At 38.6% G+C, this 21,684-nt stretch overlaps 1 protein-coding gene and 1 long non-coding RNA gene across 2 annotated transcripts in view; one reads left to right on the forward strand and one right to left on the reverse strand.

Moving 5' to 3' along the window:
* The window catches only part of ROR1 (ROR family WNT receptor 1), a 182,537-nt gene that overhangs the window by 100,881 nt on the left and 59,972 nt on the right, over positions 1-21,684 (forward strand). Inside the window, exon 2 of the mRNA XM_026665978.2 lies at positions 16,074-16,145. Coding sequence (XP_026521763.2) covers positions 16,074-16,145 — 72 coding nt within the window. The remainder of the gene's footprint in view (positions 1-16,073; positions 16,146-21,684) is intronic.
* On the reverse strand, positions 3,652-7,032 carry LOC148131229 (uncharacterized). Its single transcript, XR_015748599.1, has 2 exons — positions 6,968-7,032; positions 3,652-5,508 (listed from the first exon to the last, which is right to left on the reverse strand). It is a non-coding gene; the product is annotated as an uncharacterized LOC148131229 (long non-coding RNA).

Raw genomic sequence — 21,684 nt, forward strand, 5'->3', positions numbered from 1 at the left:
CAACTAGCAGTGAGTAGTCCTTTTAACTGGCAGTCAATAATTGACTTTAACTAGGGTCACAGGAAGAGATTAGGGAAGTTTTACTGCATCTACCACTTTGCTTGTGACTTGCAGAAAATTTCTGCATCCTCCTTCTCTTCTCTTTCACCATTAGCACTGGGAAAAATAATATTTAAAGTTCAAATTAGACTTGTTTCGTCTTTGTTACCCCTTTTCTGTGAACTTCAGTGACTTTTATGTATTATTTTTAAATGTCAACAATTGTTCACCATTATACAGTAGTGTATGAATATAGCATCTGATAGTTTGTTATTGCATTTGGAAAATACAGGTAGGGATGCTGCAACGGCCATAAATGTGAGGATTGGTTATAGAGCTGGGTTTTTCAGTTGTTGTAATTTTAAACAGACACTAAACAAGACAGCCAGTAAGCAAGGACCACCTTGAATTGTTCAAGTCGTAAAGCATATATTATGGAAATAATTGTTGCCCTATTTACAAAATTGGGTTTTTAAAATGTAGAACTTATATTGTCAGGTGAGCAACTCTTATGTTGGCTGCTGAAATAAAAGTGCTAGTTGCTCGAGGACAGGATTTTTCTGATGTTACTACAAAAATTAATCTACATTTTTCAGTATATTTTAAAACATATTGTAGTTTATTAAAGAGATCCTTTATTCATGTAAGAGTTAGTAAGTTATCCAGTACTTTTAATGCTGATGTTTGACAGGATATAAATGAGAAAAATAAATATAGCAAAACAGCTAAAGCCTACTTATTTATTATTGTTTTTAAAATAATAACAGAAAAGGAAAAAAAATACAGAAAGGAACAAAACACAAAGATACTGTAAAACAATGCATAATATTACATACATACAATTTTTTATTCTTGTTGTAGTTTGTTGTAGTTAAGTTGGACACTCTCTCTATAGAAGTTACCCATTTCTTTTTTCCATCTACATTTTGGCAATCCAAAAACCATTTAGCATTTTCTTAGATTTCTAGAAATATTTTAAAATCCTTATGTTCTGAAATGGGGTAAGTGTGCATAAATGGTGCCACGGTGTCTTTGGTCTGTGCCAAAGCCAAATTTCTGTAAGTTATGTAATTCTCCACTGCAACATTTGAATTAAATCAAATGTTTTGCCATTACAAGTTGCTAAAAGGGAAACCTTCCATATAGAGGACTGGAACACATCAAAGTTTCACTGGCAGATGTGAGGGCATCAGATTTCACAAATACCCCAACACTAGTGTTCCAGCTAGTTTGCCCTGTGCTCTCTCTCTCTCACTCACATTAGTGTAATGCTGTTACTAATTATTGCTATTTTTGCTTCCAGTTTAAAAAAAAAAAAGTGGTGTAGAGCAGGGGTCTCCACCTTGGGCACTTTAAGACTTGTGGATTTCAACTCCCAGAGTTCCTCAGCCAGCTTAGCTGGCTGAGGAACTCTGGGAGTTGAAGTCCACAAGTCTTAAAGTGCCCAAGGTTGGAGACCCCTGTGTAGAGTATCTAAAAACATTGTGTTCAGTGGTGGCACCTGAATATCTGCAAAGAAAGACAAGTTTCAATCCTTGAACAGAAAACCCTTTATTGTTGGGAAACTCTGTAGATGTTTAATTCCTTCGAAACCTCTAAAGGTCTACTTTTTAATGAATCTGCATCTTTTAATTATTAAAACTCACGTAACATGCTGTTTCAAAGTAATTCAATAAACTCTGAGAATCTCTTGCAAAGAAACAGATTATGCTAGAAGGAAATCTCTATCCCATATTGTTGAAAGCTAGATTCATATTTGGCTCTTTTAAGTAAAAGTTTCTGCAGCTGGCAAGCCTCTGATGGCCTGTCTGAACTCAGAACCTGTTTTGAAAGGTTGGGTTTACTTTGAGTTTCTTTTTCCTTGTTGTAACCCTTCTAGGCGTATACAAAATGATAAGTCAGCCTGCTGGGGAATCTATCTGACTCTGCTGAGATATATTTCAGTCTAGTGATCTTATATCTGACCTTAACTTGAAAGACCGAGTTACCAAAAATAGATAAAGTAAATCATGAGGTGTTCTGGAAATGCTGCTTAAGTGTGTATCAGTAGTCATTTAGATGCATGCCAGCTGTTTTTCTCATCATGGAAGACAACAGCTCCATAATTATAGCATAACCAGTAATCACTGAAATTTGCCTTTTTACACGAAGACAAATTCCTGAACGCTACTGGACTAACGTTGCCTGGGCTTGGATGCCATGTGTGTGTTTGCATTCCATCACTGAAATATTCCCTTCCCTAATGCCACCGACATAAATAGCTAATTGCATGAGAATGCAGGCCTTCAGAATATAAGCTTTGTATATCCTGAGTCGTCAGGCTTCCTGCAATAGTTTTTCAAGTGTTGGACCTTGATAGTCAATCTGTGATGCATCATCATTACCAAATTCCACACCTCATCCATCACTCTCGGTAGCTTCAAGCCTTTCCACTACAGGAGATGGCATAGAGATAGTGCTTATTGGGAAAATAAAAGTGAAAGCCTCCCTGGCTAAGATAAAATGATAGGTCTAATCTGATTTATTACATGAAGGGGTTATAACACCATTGCTGCATTGGCAGCATTTTTTTGTTTGTTTTAAAAGCTGAAAATCAATGCTGCTCTCCCCACCCACCCCCCATTCAGATCCATAGAAAAGATCCAACAGCTGTGAACATATCCACCGTGTATATCTGTGCTATGTTCATGGAGAGTTTTAACCCGGCATTTTCTTTAAAGAAATACTTGATAATAAACTGCTGACTGTAAAATGTTACAGTAAAAGGCCATTGCCAGGATAATTAAATGTGGGATTTCCAGACATCAGAACAACAAGAAGAATCAACAACAAATGCAACTTTCCAGCAACTGAAGCCAGATAGCAGCTTTTGGGGAAAAAAACAACACTTTCACTTACAAAACCATCATCATAAGATTAAGATAAAGAAATGATTGTAGTGAGCATGATGGAATGTGATGTATACTGGACAACATCCTGAGCACCTATAGTACATGTCTGGAAGCACATGTCTGCATCACGCTGAAGCCATGGTTCAGCGTGATCCAGTCTTTGTGAATGAAAAAGTGCAAAGGATCCAATTAAAACCAGCTAGAAATCTATCAAACAACAATTAAAACCACTGTTGAAGAATGATCACACATCGCATTCTGTGGCAAGGCCAGCATCTTAAATTCAGCCATCCACCTTGACCTCTGACTGTAGAGCCCATTTTAAGAAGTTTACCTTAAAGTAAAAACATTTCAAGGAATTCTTCTGTTTTCCTTTTTTATTTTTACAGAAGTCACATTAGGAGACCTTTAGTAAAGGTAACATTTAAGGTCTTCAATTCTTCGAAAACATTTGAAACTGATCTCTTTGATCAGATGTCATTCACATGTTGTATAGTTGGCAAGGCCATTGCTAAATACTAGCATGGATATGAAATACTATACTCCATCATAACAAAATGTTTAAAGAAGTCTTTCAGTAACTAACTGACATTTTCAAACAGTGTATTTTGGGAGTTAGTAATTAAATGAGGCAAACAGAGATGTAGAGCAGAAACAAGAGTAATGACTAAGAAAACATAATGGATGAAATCCAGACTATGTTGAATTGTTTTTTTAAAAAAAATTGCCCTTGCATTTTTTTTTCCAGATTTCAGTGTTTAACCCTATTAAAAGTTTAACAAACAGGAATGATGGGTAATCATGAACGCCATATCAAGTGAGACTTCAATACTTTTAATACAGAACATCCATGTTTATTTATTCCAAAACATGAACTCTGTGTGACTTCTTCAGCCCGTAATACCATATCTTTAATTTAAGTACATTTGGAAGATGAACTTTCCCAAGCATATTACTAGATAAGGTCCTTAGCTAGTATTTCATTTCTTTCTGCAAAGCATATTTTTAAGGGAATATGAAGCCTTAAAATACAATTTGCTTGCCTGTACGCTGAATGTTTGTTTGTTTTAAGTAACCTCTTTCTGAAAAAACTGCTTTGACTCCAAGCTTTGATTTTTGCAGACAAATAGAGGAAACTTTCATATTGGAAGAATTAAGCAGCTGTAAAGAACTAAATCCAGCTTGTGAATGTATCTGTTGTTGGAAATAACTGATGATGGTCTACTACAGGTAGTCCGAGACTTAAGACCATTTTTTTAGCGACCGTTCAAAGTTACAATGGCACTAAAAAAGGGACTTGTGACTAATTTACACACACATGACCATTGCAGCATCCTCATAATCACACAATCAAAATTTGGACGCTTGGCAGCTGGTTCATATTTATGACAGTTGCAGCAGCCCGGGGAAGGGGGGGTCTATGACTATTCGTCACAGCCAATTCACCATGGCCAACTTGCCACAACCAACTCACTGCAGGAGAACTTGCCACAGCCATCTGGCCACAGAACAACTCACTGCGGGACAAGAGTTACACTAACACCAAAGAAATGGTGGAACAAAATCATTAAAGAAAGAATGCAAAAGGAGGGACAGAATGAAATGTGAATGGCAAAAATTAAAATAATATTTATTTATTTAAAATAATTAAATAGAATTGTTAAATTGTCCCGCAGCGAGTTGTCCCACTGTGAGTTGGCCATGGCGAGTTGTCCTGCAGTGAGTTGGCCATGATGAGTTGGCTGCAGCGAGTTGGCCGTGGTGAGTTGTCCCATTCCCTTCCCATGGTAATATGATCACCCGTTTGCAACTTTCTGACAAGCAAAATCAATGGGGAAGCCAGATTCATTTTACAACCATGTTACTAACTTAACTGCAGTTATTACCTTAACAACTGTGGCAAGAAAGATTGTAAAACGGAGCAAAACTCAATAACTTGCTTAGCATTATAAAGTTTGAGCTCAATTGTGGTTGTAAGTCAACGAGAAGAGGATTGCAGAGATGGTTATATATTGTCATCAACCACTGAGCATGAATTTCAGCAAACTCTGGGAGACAGTGGAGTACCAGGTGGTCTGGTGTGCTATGGTCCATGGTGGTCGCAAAAATCAGACATGGCTTAGCGACTGAATAACAACAACAAATAGAAACTTGTATCAGATTTGATGTTTGTAAGGGCTGTGCTGACACTTCGATTGACTGCCTGCCATCTCCTGTCACTTCTTTGAGGGCACAAGTGGTAGTAGGCCTTCCATTGATCCCTGCCTCTTTTCCAAACATTGTTCCAAACATTGTAGGTTAGGAATAGGACAGCATCCAATGACATACAAACCAGTTCAATGAGATTAGACACTGAGCATTTGATCATAACAGTCTTCTTCGCTAAGCTTGTCCTACTGTCTACCCATGTGTGTTGATTGAAACCCTAAACATGGTTTCTTCAAAAGACCCTTCCCATCAAGATGCTTGATAGAAGAACCAAAACATTCCTCATCCCTCCTCTTCTTTCAGGATTAACACGAGCTTGAGGATGTTGGTTAAAGGCTTTCAGGCCACATGTGATGAAAAAGAGTTCACCCTAAATGAGTAAGAGTCATAAATATATTCACTGATTTAAAATGCAACAGTAGTATACTCTAATACAGGAGTCTCCAACTTTGGCAACTTTAAGACTTGTGGACTTCAACTCCCAAAATTCCTCAGCCAGCAAAGCAAAGCTGGCTGAGGAATTCTGGGAATTGAAGTCCACAAGTCTTAAAGTTGCCAAGGTTGGAGACCCCTGCTCTAATAGGTGATTGACAAAATACATATAATCCAGCAATAAAGGAGTTAATTCTCTTATATGGCAGTGCCCAGAGAACTTCCAAGCGGGTAATTAGTCATGTTACAACAAACAGATAAGTGAGAGACTGTTCCGGGAATAAAAAAAATAAAAGACAAGCAATTATGACACCAGAATAACAAATCATTACAACAGACTAACTTAAATTGCCTCTGACTTATATCTGCCAGCATGCATTTTCCCATCCCAGAGGGAAGTTCCCCTTTTTATTTTTTAAACAATAAGTGATTGGGTTAAATAATTGAATCACCAGATGTAGCAATAACCACTTAACCCAGCCATTCTTCTCTTTAGCAACACTTATGAGAAATCTAAAATTCAGCCCAATATGAACACTGGGCCACAGATAGAATTATTCCACTAAAGCGACTAGGCTCCTGTCCCAACCTATTACAGTGCCAGCCAACATGTCTGAATCACATTAAATGTAGAGAATAAAGCTTTCACTATTCTCTTTTCTTTAAACGTTTAAATAGATAAATGCCTGCAGGCATAACCATCTAACAGCAAATCAGACAGGAACAAGAAATGGCTTTCATTTTGTTAGGAAGAACAGGTTTGCCCAAAAGGAGTTTTGATCTAGTCTCCATTTATGACTCATCTAGAAATTGCTTTGGCTGGCATACCATTTTCTATTTTGGCAGAATATTGTTTAAAAAAAATCAGGTGAATTATAGTTTGCTTCATCAAAGCACTTCTGAATTATATATTTTACCATGATTCTGTTTCTTAACTATAGATTGACAGCCATCTGCCCTAAATTATGATCCAATGTCCTGAGCAATAAAACAGTTAATTAATTTTAAGCAGACTTATTGAATTTTGGTGATTTGCTATAGGTTTTTTTGCTGTTTTTCGGTCTCAAGATTACATTTAAAGTGCCTTCACTTTTGTCAATTTTGTTATGCTGCAGCCTGATTCTACAGTTGTTGAAATTCTTTTTTTTTTTCCTTCTCATTACTCTCCACTCGGTATCTCATAATGACAAAGTGAAAATAGAATTTTAGAAATGTCTGTAAATTTATTAAAAAGAAAAAACTGAAATATCACATTGGTGTAAGTATTCAGACCAGTGGTGGTACCAGTTCGGCCCAGTTCTGGCGTACCGGTAGTGCCAAAGATCGGCTGAGATGGGACCAATTCTCTCTGACGAGCTGCTGTTGTGCCACCCACCCACCCAGGCTCCCATACTGACCTTTATTCCCTTCTTTTGAAGCACAGCTGCTTTGCGCGGCACAGCAGATTGTTGTGCAGCAGCTTCTGAAGCGACAGGGAGAGTGCAGGATTGCAGGAAGTAAGTCGGAAAGCCTCTGCGCATGCGCAAAGTGCGTGTTTGGCACATGCACATGTGTAAAGTGTGTGTGTGCACGCGCAAAGCGTGCCCAGCAAGCCACACCCACCAAACCGATGGTAAACTATTTTGAAACCTACCACTGATTCAGACCCTTTGCAACAATACGTGAAACTCTACATTGGAGTCCACCTGTGGTAAATTACATTGATTGGACATGATTTGGAAAGGCACACACCTCTCTATAGAAGGCCTCACAGCTGACAGTGCATACTGTAGCAGAGCAAAAGCCATGAGGTCAAAGGAACTGCATGTGGAGCTCAGAGACAGGGTTATTTTAAGGCACAGATCTGGGGAAGGCTACAATAAAATTTCTGCTGCACTGAAGGTTCCTAAGAGCACAGTGGCCTCTATAATTCTCAAATGGAAGAAGTTTGGCACAACCAAGACTCTTCCAAGAGCTTGTCGCCCAGTCAAACTAAGCAAGACGTGGGGGCGACAGGGGGGGGGAAGGGACTTAATAAAAGAGATGACAGAAACCTTTCCTCGGTGCAAAACGCATGAAAGCCTGCTTGGAGTTTGTAAAAAAATCACCAGAAGGATTCTCAGGCTGCGAGGAACAAGATTCTCTGGTCTGATAAAACTAAGATTGAACTGTTTGTCCTAAATTCTAAACATTCTTATGTCTGGAGGAAACCAGATAATGCTCATCACCTGTCCAATATCATCCCAACAATGAAGCATGGTGGTGGCAGCATCATGTGGGGTGTTTTTCAGCAGCAGGGACCGGGAGACTGATCAGAGTTGAGGGACAGCTGAATTGAGCGAACGATGAAAATCTGTTCCACAGTGCTCAGGACCTCAGATTGGGCTGAAGATTCATTTTCATGACAGCAATCCTAAGTACACAGCCAAGACATTTTCCCTAAAAATTATGACACATACAGTGAAGATCCATGTATTTCTCAATGCCATGCTAAAAAATAAAATATGGATTCCCCAACCCTTATATTGTGTTGCTTAGGATTTTTACACTTCATCTTTGTGGTCAGCATTTGTAAGAATCTTCGTAAAAAGAGATTAATTTTCAGGAAATCAGACATCTTGAATAGAGAAACAAACAGTTACTAATTTATATAGATTATAGTTTATCATGGTACGGGTGAAGAGACTTAAGTTACTGTAAACGTTGAAGAATGTAAGGAAGGAAGGCTTCAGAGTTAAACCCTGTATATATAGTAGCTCAGAGACATTAATATAATATGGTCAGTAATTATTCCTTCCCACTGAATCAATATGTTAACAATTACAAAATTTTTATTACAGATACATGAATTCATATCAAATGTACATATAATTATCCCATACTAACAATGTTTCTGTTGGCTCTGTGATGTTTAGAAAACGTTCTTCACATTTGCTTGTTTGTAATTTTGCAAAGAGGAGGGATTTGGCCTTGTTTAGAGTTTTGTATCTGTTCCCTTATCTCTCTGAATTTAATGGATATTCAATCCTTTGTCATCATTTATTTTTTAAAACAATCTTCAGATTCTATCCAGTGCTGGTATCTGCCAACAAAAGTATATCCATTGCTGGAATAGTTTTCTCATTCCATCATGCAGCCCTGTTATCCAGAAATCTTCTAAAGGATTTGGAAACTACCAAAGTAAATTATAATGCTTCAGTGAGAACAGAGACAGAAAATGTGATTTGAGTAAACATCCATTCCTACAATGTAATACATAATCTTTCAGCTTTTCACAAAGTAATATTTAGGTAATGTACATATTAATTTAAAAATTAATCATTTCTAATGATCAATTTCCAAATGAGTTTGCTTAAAAGTTTTACTGAACATCTGTAACAGCAAAATATATTTTGACATTATTTGTTCTGAGGAGCAAAAGCAACCAAATTTCTGTTTTAAAACATTTTTAGTTTTAATAGTTTTTATTGCTTTAGAAATTTCAAAATAGTGGTTACTTTTCTGGTTGTACAAGAGAGAAATGTTGCTGTATTTGATAATGCAATCCTAAACTACACTCACTGACTATGTGATATAAGAAGGCACTTTTACCTTTTACCACCAGAATTTCATTGAGAAATGATTATTCCCATCAATATTCATTGAGAGTTACCATTACAAATGTTGAAATTATACTCTTGTGGGTGTTTTATGCCTTCTATTCATCATCTTCTATTCATTCTCTTCATTGAGAATCTACCAGAATTGTTCCAGAAAAAGAAGAGGCAAAGCTCTCATTGGAGGGTAATCGTATTATATACAATTTTTCCCCTTCTCTGTATGGTTTATTGTTTAGAGTTACAAAGCATAATATTTAGATGCCTGTACAATGATTGAGAATTGGACTACATTAAGTTATTATATTCAGAATTTATTGTATTCAGTCGATACCTGTGAACAAGAAAACCAGAAGAAATGAAGTTAGTCGCATCAGTATAACTATCTTGATGTACTGAATATATTCTGGCTTTCTGTTTTTGAAGTTTTGACACTCATGTAGTATGTCAGGAAAAAGATCCAGCCTCCTGCAATTTTTCCTTCATCTTGGAGACATTAGTGTAAATTGTAAAGCAAGAAAGAATTTCTTGGGAAGAAGAATGAGTATAAAGCGTATAATTGGGCTATGGTTGGAGTTGTTGTGGAGAAAGGATTATTTACTTCACTTTCATACTATAAGTGTAATTTTTTTACATTTCATTAAAAAATGTTACGTATATGTATCAAAGCAGGTCCCAAAGTTTTGAATGTTGCTTTTATGGGAATATTCTTCTGACGTAACAAAGGTATTCTCTTCAAAACACATTGAGACCTATTGGTAGTACAACATATCATATTTAGTATTTTTATTTCTCCATCTGCTTCCTTAACTTGCATGTCCTGTTGTTTGACACTATTGTTTGACATAAAAGTGAACTTTCAACTTCACAGCGTTCTTCCCCTTAAGCTTATATGTTATGCCTGCTTACTTTTTTAATATAAAAAATTCAGATAGAATCAGCGAACAGATCCATCATTTTTAATAGGGCAGAGAAAAATCTTGATAACAGGTCTGACAGACTTGGGCTTGAGATAATTTCAGTATATAAGTCTCAGTTATTATTTCTCAGTGGGTAGATCTGAAGCCTAAATTCTATTTTTCCAAAGAAAATTGAAAACCTTTTTTCCTTGGTTTTATTCAGCTTGTTTGTTTGGTGAATTTACCTATAGCTTGCAATTAAATCTTAGGTCATACCCTCTAGGCTTGACATAAGATACCTATCTTCCTTCCCACAAAAAGTATATTACCACAATATATAAGAATATTTTAGGAAGTATACTAAGAGAGCAAGTGTCAGTCAATAGCACACAGAGAAAGAATGTTGTTCATAGAAGAGAGAAGAAATAAAGAGTGACATACTTTTAATAGTTAAATTGCACTATCACTATAGGCTCAAATGGTTTAAATATCTCTAGATTTTTAAATTTTGTATTCTAGAACAGGGGTCCCCAACTTGTGAGCCACGGCCCACTACTGGGCTGCAGCCTATTGGCCACCAGGCTGCATGAGTAGCTAGCTGGTGCATGTGTGTGTGTGTGTGTGTGTGTGTGTGCATGTGTGCATGAGCATGGCTCCACTGGCATGAGTGTCATGGGCATTTCCGCCTCAGTTGTGGAACTGGTGTTTGCTCATGCACACACATGTGTTTACACACCTGCTCTTCCCACAAAACCATCCCCTCTTTCCCCCCCTTCCCTCACTCCAGGCCCCAACCCAGAAAGTTTGGGGAACTCTGTTTTATTTGTATTTTTTATTTCATTTTTATTTGTCAATTGCTTACAAGATAATAGGTATAAGTAAAAACATAGTTATGAATACATGGATACGTATAAGAAAAATAACAAAATAAAAGAAACAATAGGACAGGGATGGTAGGCACGTTGGTGTGCTTATGCACGCCCCTACAGACCTCTTAGGAAAGGGGTGAGGTCAATAGTAGACAGTCTAAGGTTAAAGTTTTTGGAGTTTGGGGAAAAAAACACAGAGTCAGGTAGAGTATTCCAGACATTGACCATTCTGTTGCTGAAGTTGTATTTCTAGCAATCAAGTTTGGTGTGATTAACCTTGAGTTTGTATCTATTTTTTGCTCTTGTGTTGTTATGGTTGAAGCTGAAGTATTCATTGACTGGTAGGACATTGCAATGCATGATTTTATATACTAAGATCGGACCGAAGGCGGCGTAGTTCTAGGTTTTCTAGGTCTAGAATTTCGAGTTGGTGGCATAAGATATTCTGCAACGAGTAGAGGAGTAGACAACTCTTCTTGTGAAATATTTCTGGACTTTTTCAACTGTGTTAATATCAGATACATAATGTGGGTTCCAGACTGAATTCTGTACAGGCTGTATTCGAGTATTGGTCTAGCAAATGTTTTGTATGCTCTAGTTATTAGTGTAATATTACCAGAGAAAAAGCTACGTAAGATTAGGTTAACAACTCTTAACACCTTTTTGGCTATGTAGTTACAGTGGGCTCTATCACTTAGGTCACTTGAGATGAGTACTCCAAGATCCTTGACAGAGTTTGGATCATCAACAAGGTCTTGACTATTCAGCCTATATTTTATTTTCAGATTTTTTTTGCCAATATGTAGGACAGAGCATTTATTTGTTGAGAGTTGAAGTTGCCATTTGTTTGACCATTATGATACATAGTCAAGGTCTTTTTGAAGGGTAGCAGTATTGTCTGTGGTGTTGAATAGCTTTACATCATCAGCGAAGAGAACACAGTTGCTCTTGATATGATCACAGAGGTCATTTAAGTAGAGTATGAAAAGAGTTGGTCCTAGAACACTGCATTGGGGGACACCACTGTTGACAGCTAAACTTTTTTATTTTTAAGGAAAGTTTTGGTGAAATCTGAAAGTTACAGTTCATCTACACTCAGAGATTTGCAAAGGATTGTGGAGTTATTCAAGTTCACTAGAACTTGCAGAATGCACTAGAGAAGTTCTGACAAAATCCCATCCAGGTTCAGATAAACAGATTACTATTCAGACTTCAACAGATCTCTAAAGAAAGAGAACTCACCTTCTCATGTGGCAACTTGTTCCAGTGGTTGACAGCTAACACGCTTTCTCCTGGTGTCTTGCCCGTACCTACTTTCTTGTGGTAGTGGAATAATAGATAATAAGACTATTCTGTTTTCTCTGTGATAGCTTTTCAGATATTTTAAGACTATTGTCACATTCCTCCTCACTTGTATTTTCAGTATACTAAGCATACCAAGTCACTTTAATCAATAAATGTGGTTTCCAGACCATTCATCATCTTACTAGGTCATCTTTGCATTTCCTTCTAATTTTCAGGGTCCCTTTGAACTTTGGTGGCCAGAACTAGACATTATTCTTTAAATGGGTTCTGAGCCAAGGCAAGCAATTACTTCCTATGACTTGGGTTTTTTGTGCAGTTGAACCATACTAATGGCTCATGTTTTACTTGTGGTCAATAAGCATACCCGGATAATACTAACAAGCCAGATCTCCCAATTCCTGTACTTGTGCCTTATAGTTTCCCCATTGTGATGTAGAGCTTTGTATTTCTGTGTGGTAAATTCCATCCTATTCATTTTGGCTATTGCTCAATCCTTTCTAGAACTTCCTATATAACCTCTCACCTAAAGTTTTTCCCAACTTTGTGTCATCTGCACACTTTTTAGGTGTCTACTCAATTCCCCCTTTTGTTTTTTGTATTTGTTTTATTGTTATATTTCTTTGTGGGTGCTGATGTGGTTATTGTTATCACTGTTGTGATTGTTTTGATGGATTTTAATCTATCAATGGGTGCTTCCACTTTGTTTTATTCAGCCAGGAAGCTACCAATAATAATTTGTTTTAATATATAAATAAATAAAATGAGCATTAAAACCTCACAAGCATTAATGTTCTCTGCCCTGCTTGCTAATATCACATCCAGCATTTTTAATATCTTCACACCTGGTGTGGATTAAGGACATAGCAGTGTGGTTTAAAACAGTGCAATTTTGCCAAGTACCTCTATTTTCTGTATTTCAGGAATGATTGACTGCAGAGTTCATCCACTAAGCACATCTCCAAACTTACTCACACTTTGAGGAGACTTGGGAGCTTTAAAAGACTCATAGCTCTGTGTGTGTTCTCATTCCTGGGTAAAGCATTCCAGTCTGTAACAAAAATCTAAGCAAAATATAACCGTGTACAATGCTTCATAATAGCTGATGAAAATCCTAATGTGGTTGGTTATATGTTCTCAAATAAGGTGCTTTTTTTTTTTTTTTTTGCTTCATATCAGGCTTTCTAAGTTTTATATGTAAAACTCTATAATCCTAACTGAAGGACTCATTAAATTTTTAGAAATGCGCTACTTCCTGTTTAATGTCCAAGACATTAGTAGAAGACAATTATGCCTACTTAAACAAGACCTGTATCATAGGATCTTATGAACTGTATAAATTATAGAGTTTCCAGCTATCATATTTCTTCCTTTTTGCAAGAAAATCCACAAAGTCTCTTGTAGCCTCTTAGCCACAAGATGTCTTGTTCACATACTAGCCATCACACAATTTCCTTTTGGTGTTAACAACATCGTGCACAGTGTAAAAAAAGTTAGAAGCAAAAGCAAATATGATCTGCTTCCAAATAACTTGGTTCCTCAATATACTAATAATATTGAAGACAATTCATGTGGGAACTAGCAGATTGTGTATATTGCTTGTGACATTTTTTTTCCTGATATTTATCTAATTCTAGAGCAGGGGCGACAGAGAGACAGAAAGAGACGCCTTACCAGATAGTTGATTATCTAATGGCAAAATACTTTTATACACTGGGGGGTTTCATTTCATAACTTCTTTCTCCTATTCTAATAGATATTCACCATGGTGTTTATGATAAGGGCCTTGTAACTAATCAGATTGTATATTCCTGTAACAGCCATCTTTGGCCTGGGATCTATCTATTGATGTGATCACCCCTCTTATCTCAGCAACTCTGGCAACAAAGTTTACATTTTAAAGAAAAACATATAAGTAATTGTTAAAATATACAACATACAGTAAAAAAATGAACTGGTAACTGAGAATAAAAAACACAAAATAATACCAAATTGTTACAGGAATGAGAAATTGTTATTCCCAGCTTGCAAACATCAGTGGAAGATGAGTTTGACTTTTAGGTCACATTTCTGTAGATTTAACATTAGAAATAATTCCCCCGAAATTATGATTTCATTTACTTCTGACACCTATTTATCATATGATGTAGAAAATGACAAGTTCAGCTAATTGGCTCAGTTGGCTGAGATGTGTTCAGAATGCAATACTGTGATTGGGAATGTGATTGGGAACTATAGTTATTTTTTGGATTTAACTTATTCCACATACATTGTTCAGAAAATCTTATTGATTTTCATAGATGCTTGCATTCTTTTGAATCAAATATGGCATGGAAACTAAAAGGAAAACAAGAAAAATACACTTTGGATGTTTTTATAGTTGCAAAAATTATTAACCTGGACGCATTACTTTTCAATAATTTGAAGAAGTTATTTTTCTTTCTGTATTTGTACAGCATTTTTACCAATTGTATTGAGTTAGAAATGTCTGTCTTTTTAGGAATGTATACTGCTTATACTAGTAGATACTGAAGTACCCATTTTTTCTTATTTCTGATTAAACTATAAAATAAATATATATGAAAAACTAGTTTATTTAATATATATGTCAGAGGTATGTTTTGTGATTTACTGCTCTTTCTTTCCCCCCTTGTTCTATAAAATATAGTAGAAACAATAGTTACTTAAGCACCATGAAATCTATACAAATTGAATGTATTTTTATACTCACTGCCAGTAGCTAAAATAAATATTTCTTCTACCTAATTCATTTGTGGGACATTTTGAAATCAAAAGAATTGCTGGTAGTATCTTCTGTTATATAGATTGTCATTCAAAAAACCCAGTGCATAGATAAATTTACAGAACTGGCCCATGCTTAATGATTCTTCTATGAATATACTTGCCCAACATTTTAAAATTTTAATTATTATTGTTTAAATTACACTACTGCTCAAAACAGTACAATTGTGTACTGAAGTGATCTCGTTTTAGCACAATCTCGATGTACATTTTTTAAAAGCAAAACATGGACATTCACCCTTGAGTAGAACCACATTCTCTACAGCACGGGTGTCAAATTTGCAGTGTCACATTGCTGTCACATGATGTTTTGTGACATTTTTCCCATTCGCAAGCTGGGGTGGGCATGGTCTGTGTGTGACGCATCGGGCTAGTGGGCCACCAGTTTTGACACCCCTGCATATAGAATCAGTAATCAAATATTGAAAAAACAGGGTCCAACGGTCCAACGTATTCTTTTAAATTTCTTCCAAGAAGCTTTAGACTGGTGTTAAATTCACCAACGTACAAAGAAACCCACCCATCCTACCTACCCCAGTTGCATGTATTGGCCCGTATTATTGGAGCAGATTCTGAAATGGGGCAGGCCATTTGCTACTCCACCCTCTCCCATCTACCTGTTCTTATAATTCCTCACTGATGGCTCATTAAATTTTTAAAACTGAAAGACTAATTGCAATTTTTTTCTTCCACTTCTATAATTCCCATTTTTTCAACACACAGTAATTAATTAATGCCACAGTAGTATTCTGTTGCCAAAAACAAAAATAAATCGAAAAACCTGAACTCTCCAAAATTATCTGGTTTGTCATTCCAGATATTTACTGATTTGTTTCTTTAAATAATCAGGAAATCTCCAGACATTATTGCTTTTTTTCAATAAACAGTCTTTGCATTTATTGTACTTTCTGAACAATTCTGGCAATACAGCATACTCATGAGATCTAAACAACTAGAACATGTATTTTTGGCATATAAAAGTCTTTTGTCAAAATATGTGACTCCTATATTTCCTAGTTTATATAATGTTTATGCATTGACTTTTTTCTCTTTCAGGAACAAATGTGTCAGCTACCGCTGATTTAATGCCTGCGTCAAATTGGAACATGTCAAATGAAGTAGATAAAGGTAAATAATAAAAAGGAAAGTAAATACTATTTCAGATTTTAAACACTATAAGTTTTCATCATCATCATCATTATTATTATTATTATTATTATTATTATTATTATTATTATTATTATTATTATTATTATTATTATTATTATTATTATTATTATTTGACACAAAAAACAACAGTGTACCCAGCAAACGAGATAACTATGTTGGATTTTGTATCACAAATCACTAGTCGAACACTTCTCTGTGTGATGTATCGATGGATTATGTGAGCAGATCCCAGTAAGATGACCACCTGCAGCTGACCAATAGTGATTTTGTCAGCGCCAATTGTTTTTAAGTGCTTGTCTAGGTCTTTAGGCACAGCACCAAGTGTGCCGAGTTCCACTGGAACCATCTGCACTGGTTTATGCCAGAGTCTCTGCAGTTCGATTTTCGAGTCTTGATATCTGGTGATTTTTTCAAGTTGTTCCTTGTCGATTCTGCTGTCACCAGGTATGGCAATGACAACGATCTACACATTTTTCTTCTCCACAATCGTGATATCCGGGGTATTGTGTTCCAAAACTTTGTCAGTCTGTATTTGGAAGTCCCACAGTAGTTTTGCATGCTCATTTTCAACCACTTTTTCAGGCTTATAATCCCCAGTTCTTTGCTACAGGCAGATGGTAGTTGCGACACAAGTTCCAATGGACTATCTAAGCAATATTGTGTGTTGTGACATTGTTTGTAGTCAGTCTGAGCGATTGTCTTGCAACAGCTCAGTATGTGATTGATGGTTTCGTCCGCCTCTTTGCAGAGTCTGCATTTGGGGTCATCAGCAGATTTTTCTATTCTGGCTTTGATTGCATTCATTCTAATGGCTTGTTCTTGGGCTGCAAGAATCAGGCCTTCTGTCTCTTTCTTCAGTGTTCCATTGGTCAGCCATTATTATTATTATTGTTATTGTTGTTGTTATTTTGCAAAGTGATACACAAATCTTCTAGTATAGTTAGAGGCAAAAAAGAAAGCCAGAACCAAGTTATCATCTGATGTTTGGTCTATTATTTCTGAAGTGAGGATTTGCCTTTTTACTTCGAGTAACACATTCCATATGTTTGGGGTGTTTTTTTTTAAGCCAGGATGTGAATTATAGCAGTTTATGACCTACCTGACATTTCATCTTTTGGCTCTTGGAATCTGGATCCAATAGGAACATGCTTTAATCTGAATTAGTTTGCATGCAGATTTTAGTACGAAATTTGGAAAGAAGCCATTATGGCCTGGGATAAAGAATGCAAAATATTTTGGGATTTGTAAAACCACTCATAAAGAACATTGAACCCACATCAGCATCAGTTACTCTACAGTCACATTCTCTAAAACATTTTTCATGGATGAACATATATCTATTTTTTTTTAATATTGCTATCTAGCATGTCTTTCTGGGGCTTCAAGCTCTTGGAATTTTACGTTTCCTATCTATAATGAAAAGTTATAACTCATTGATAATAATCTTTAAGAGCTAGATAAAATGGCAAGCACTCTGAAGCTATATTTTTCTCAGGATACCCATCAAAATCCTTTTGCCACAGTTTTCCTATGAAATTTCATTATTGGCAGCTTAAGGAACTGGTCAGCTTTTGGTCATCATTAGAATGGATCTCTATCTCCAGTGAACACACTAACCTCAGAAGTCAGTAGGACAAAGTGAGCAGCAATTTAGGTAATAATTCTAGGTTACAATACACCTAAGCCTTTCATGCATTCCTCAATTTTGGCATAAATCACCTCAACTTATCTAGTCAGTCATATTATTTTCTCAGGGAACAGAGAGGCATGTGTCCAAATTAAAGAGAATTGCTAGTTTTAGTGTCTTCCTGCTTAAGGAGATTGTCTGCTCAGGTTAGTGCACATTAGTGCAGGAGAAGATAACATAAAAGCAAAGCAACATAATTATTCAATGTGATTCACCAATCTTTATCCATTCATACCTCCTCATGTCATAAGCCAATGGTGCTTCAATAAATGTATTTGCCACTGGTTGGCATAGGACTACCTTCCCTTATGAGCATTATTCCACAGAGTTTAGTTCGGCAAGATAACATCAAAATCTTAACAGAACTATAAAAATCCCCAAGGTGATGGAGATCCTTCTGCCTGCCTCCATCTTATTTGGTCAATCTATGCTGGAATCCTAATGTCCAGAACTTATGTGTCATAAAGCTGTATGAATTTGCAGTCCCTTCCTGATTCTCAATTCTCACTTACAATTACACTACTGCAGTCTCTTTTCATTTATGTGTATTTATAGATTATACCTATACAGAAATAATCACCATTACAGTTTTAAAGTCCTGTCAAATTGTTGCTGACTTAAAATGAAAAGAGTAGCAAGGTTCTCCTGAGAGCCGCTCGATCATCCAGAGAGCGGGAGGTGCTTCAGTCTCACGCGTTGATGGCTGAGCTCAATCACTGAGGAACGCTCCGCCTCCATCACGTGGCTCTCTTGCGTTCCCAGTTTGCGCTCAGCCGCCGTCAAGTTAGGCTGTGCATTTCTCACTCCTTGGCCGATCCAAGACTGCTCTCAGGTTTGAATCTATTTATAAAAAAAAAAAAAACAAGTTATTTTCCTTAGCCTTCTGGCACAGGACTGGGGATTTAAGGGAGCGCTTTTTTCGCCCCAGGGGGTTGTAGAACGGGCTACTTTCGCGCTCGGCGCTAATTCCCCCCAATTTGATCTCTTGCCTGCCGTTTCTCGCTGCGCTTGCAGCAGCTTTACTGATCGCACTGATAAGTGCTGCTGGTATTCCCCCCACCGCAAACGCCGCTTGCCCTAAGAAGGGGCGAAAACTTACTGCTTGGCTTCCTCGGCCTCTTTTAAGGCCGGAGAAGTAAAAACTTCATTGCCCTGAGCAGCCCGGGACATTAGCAACGTGGGCGATCGCTCTAGGCGCGCCCCACGTGGCGGGCGCCATCTTTTAAAAAATAAAATAAAAAGATTGAGGCCTCATAGCGCTGCATAGTAACCGGCCCTAGCACAGGCCTCTCAGCCTGTAGGGCCTTGCTAATTGGTACAATTTAGTAATTGTTGGCTTCCCGCAGCACGCTCAGGGCAAGTGATTGCAGCCTATCCCTCCCGGTTGTTGCCTGGGAGCTCCAGCTGCCAGAGGCCTCTCTTCCAGCCTCAGGCGTTTAATTCGGATAATTGGCAATCTTTCATTAATAGAGTAATAATAATAATATTAATAATTACAATAATAATAATTATAATAATAATATTAATAATAATCATATATTACTAATAATAATATTAGAACAAGAATATTAACAATAGTTCTAATTTAATAGACATTGGAATATCTGCCTGTATGTAGGTCTCAGATATTTCCTCATATATAGGTTTATATTTATACTCACATATAGATAGACCTGAGTGAGTTTATTCCTGTAATTTTTTTCTTATTGATATTGTACCTTAGCATTCCAAGTCTCATTGGATTGTTATCCTGCTTGTGCAGATAAGTATTAAGAATTATTTCAACATCTATATTACAGAATTTATACATCTAAATTCCAAAAGGGGGTGTGGGCCAGCTGAAAGGACACCGACCTTGTTGTAGGTCGAACCCTTGGCGAGCCAACCGCCTTTAACTGTATTACTGTCCTTTCTTGTACAATGGCAGATGACATTCTCACCAAAGGCCCTTCTTTGAAGGCCAAATCCAAATCCTACCACCTGCGCAAACAGGCTAAGGAAACTCCTAAGGAAACTCCTAAGGAAACACCTAAAGAGACCTCTAAGGCTTCTCAGAGAGACGCCCTACGACGTCACAGGGCTCTCGAGAGGGAATTTGACAGGCGGTCCAGAGAGACACAACCGGTACTTCCAGCACCCTCCGCTCCTTCTACCTCCAGACCCCCCCTCCTCCAGATTGTTTTTCCGTCTCCAGGCGCAGCCCATCCCAGGGACACCAGGCTCCCGGCCCATCAACCAGACAACCTCCTGAAGCTACTTTCACGCCCACGGCCGCTGGTCTTCGCCAGGGAGGAGGCCCTCATCCGAGATCCCCGCACATACAGGCATTGATGGAACGGGCCATTCGCCAGGGGATAGCAGAGGGCCTTCAACAGATGTCCAGGTCTACTCCCCTCACTGGCGCCCGAACACGACCCACCATCAATGAGGTCCTCGCCAGATCGACCCTACTCGTGGTCAGGTACCTTCTCAAGGGGGCAGTCCTCTCCAGAGAGGGACCCGGAGGAGGATATAGAGTATCTAGACCAATTTGGGGGAAGAGGAAATGGAATGGGGGTCTATGTAACAAGAGGAGCCCTATCGGAGGTAGATCCTATGGAGGGGGACATGTCCGAGGATGAGGGTCTCACCCCGGACCAACCCACTGTTGCGGGCCTGTTCAAGCCCCACATGTTTAAATCCCTTTATTCAAAGCCAGGAACATCTCTGGCCTGTCGGTGCAAACCTCCTCAGCTCTCCCCTCCCGGCAGAAGGTCAGGAGGACGCCATCTTTAGTCAACCCGTGGTGGAGGCGGAGGTAATCCCGGCTCCACCCCTATTTCATGACCTGGTCTCAAATCAACTGAATTTACTAGGGCCCCTCCCGCCCCATCCAGCCTGGACAGGAGGTTCTTAACCTCAAGTCGAGTTTCTGTGACTTACTCAACACCCCCGAGGTGGATGAGCCCATTGTTGGGCTGGCCTCCCTCGTCCCCCCCAGTGACCCCCTAGAGGCTCTGAAACCCGAGGACAAGAGGTCCGAGCTCGCCCACGTAGAGCTCACCAAGCGGACTCCTGGGCCATTAGATCAGCCACTGCAGCTTCTTTCTTCACCAGATCTCGATCCGGTGGCTTCGGCAACTGAAGCAACATGTTCCCCCTCCAACACAAGGGCTCACCAGGACATAGCAAAACTGACGGCCGCGGCGGAATTTTCCACTGACGCCACCTTCCATGCGGTCAAGTTCTCTGCCCGGCAATAACGCCCCATGTCACTGCTCGCCGCCTGCTCTGGCTTAAACACTGGCAGGCGGACGTTAAAAACAAAGTTGTTGGCTACTGCCCCATAAAAGGGGACAAACTATTTGGCACGGCTCTGACCCTTGCTATCTGAAACCCGGAGCAAGAGAAAATTTCTCCCTCCTCTGTTTCGGAGGTCAGAGTCTAGAGGCCCCCAGCCATTTCGGGAGAGGCTCCTCCCGCCTTTCTACCAGTCTCCCTTCCCGCCAAGGTACTCGAGACCCCCTCCTCCCGACTGCTCCAGCCCCAGGATCGAACCGATCCGGCCGATAGGAACAGGAGGGGCAGCGGCTACAGGCGCCTTTCAGGGGCTCAGGAGGGAGGCCCTTCCCGGCGAGATAGATCCCGCGTCCCCCTCCCATCGGCGGACGCCAAGCACTTTGCCGACCGATGGGACTCTTCCACCTCTGATACCTGGGTCCGTGATACCATCAGACTCGGCCTCACGCCGAATTCAAGAGCGCCCTGACTTCTCTTTGGCGCCCCCTCAAGGGACCCCATCAAACGCAACCTAATGGATTCAGCAATCCA

This window comes from Notechis scutatus, chromosome 3, assembly GCF_049901735.1.
Source record: "Notechis scutatus isolate UNSWTSFEM ecotype Mainland chromosome 3, rNotScu1.2, whole genome shotgun sequence".
Lineage (NCBI taxonomy): Eukaryota > Metazoa > Chordata > Lepidosauria > Squamata > Elapidae > Notechis > Notechis scutatus.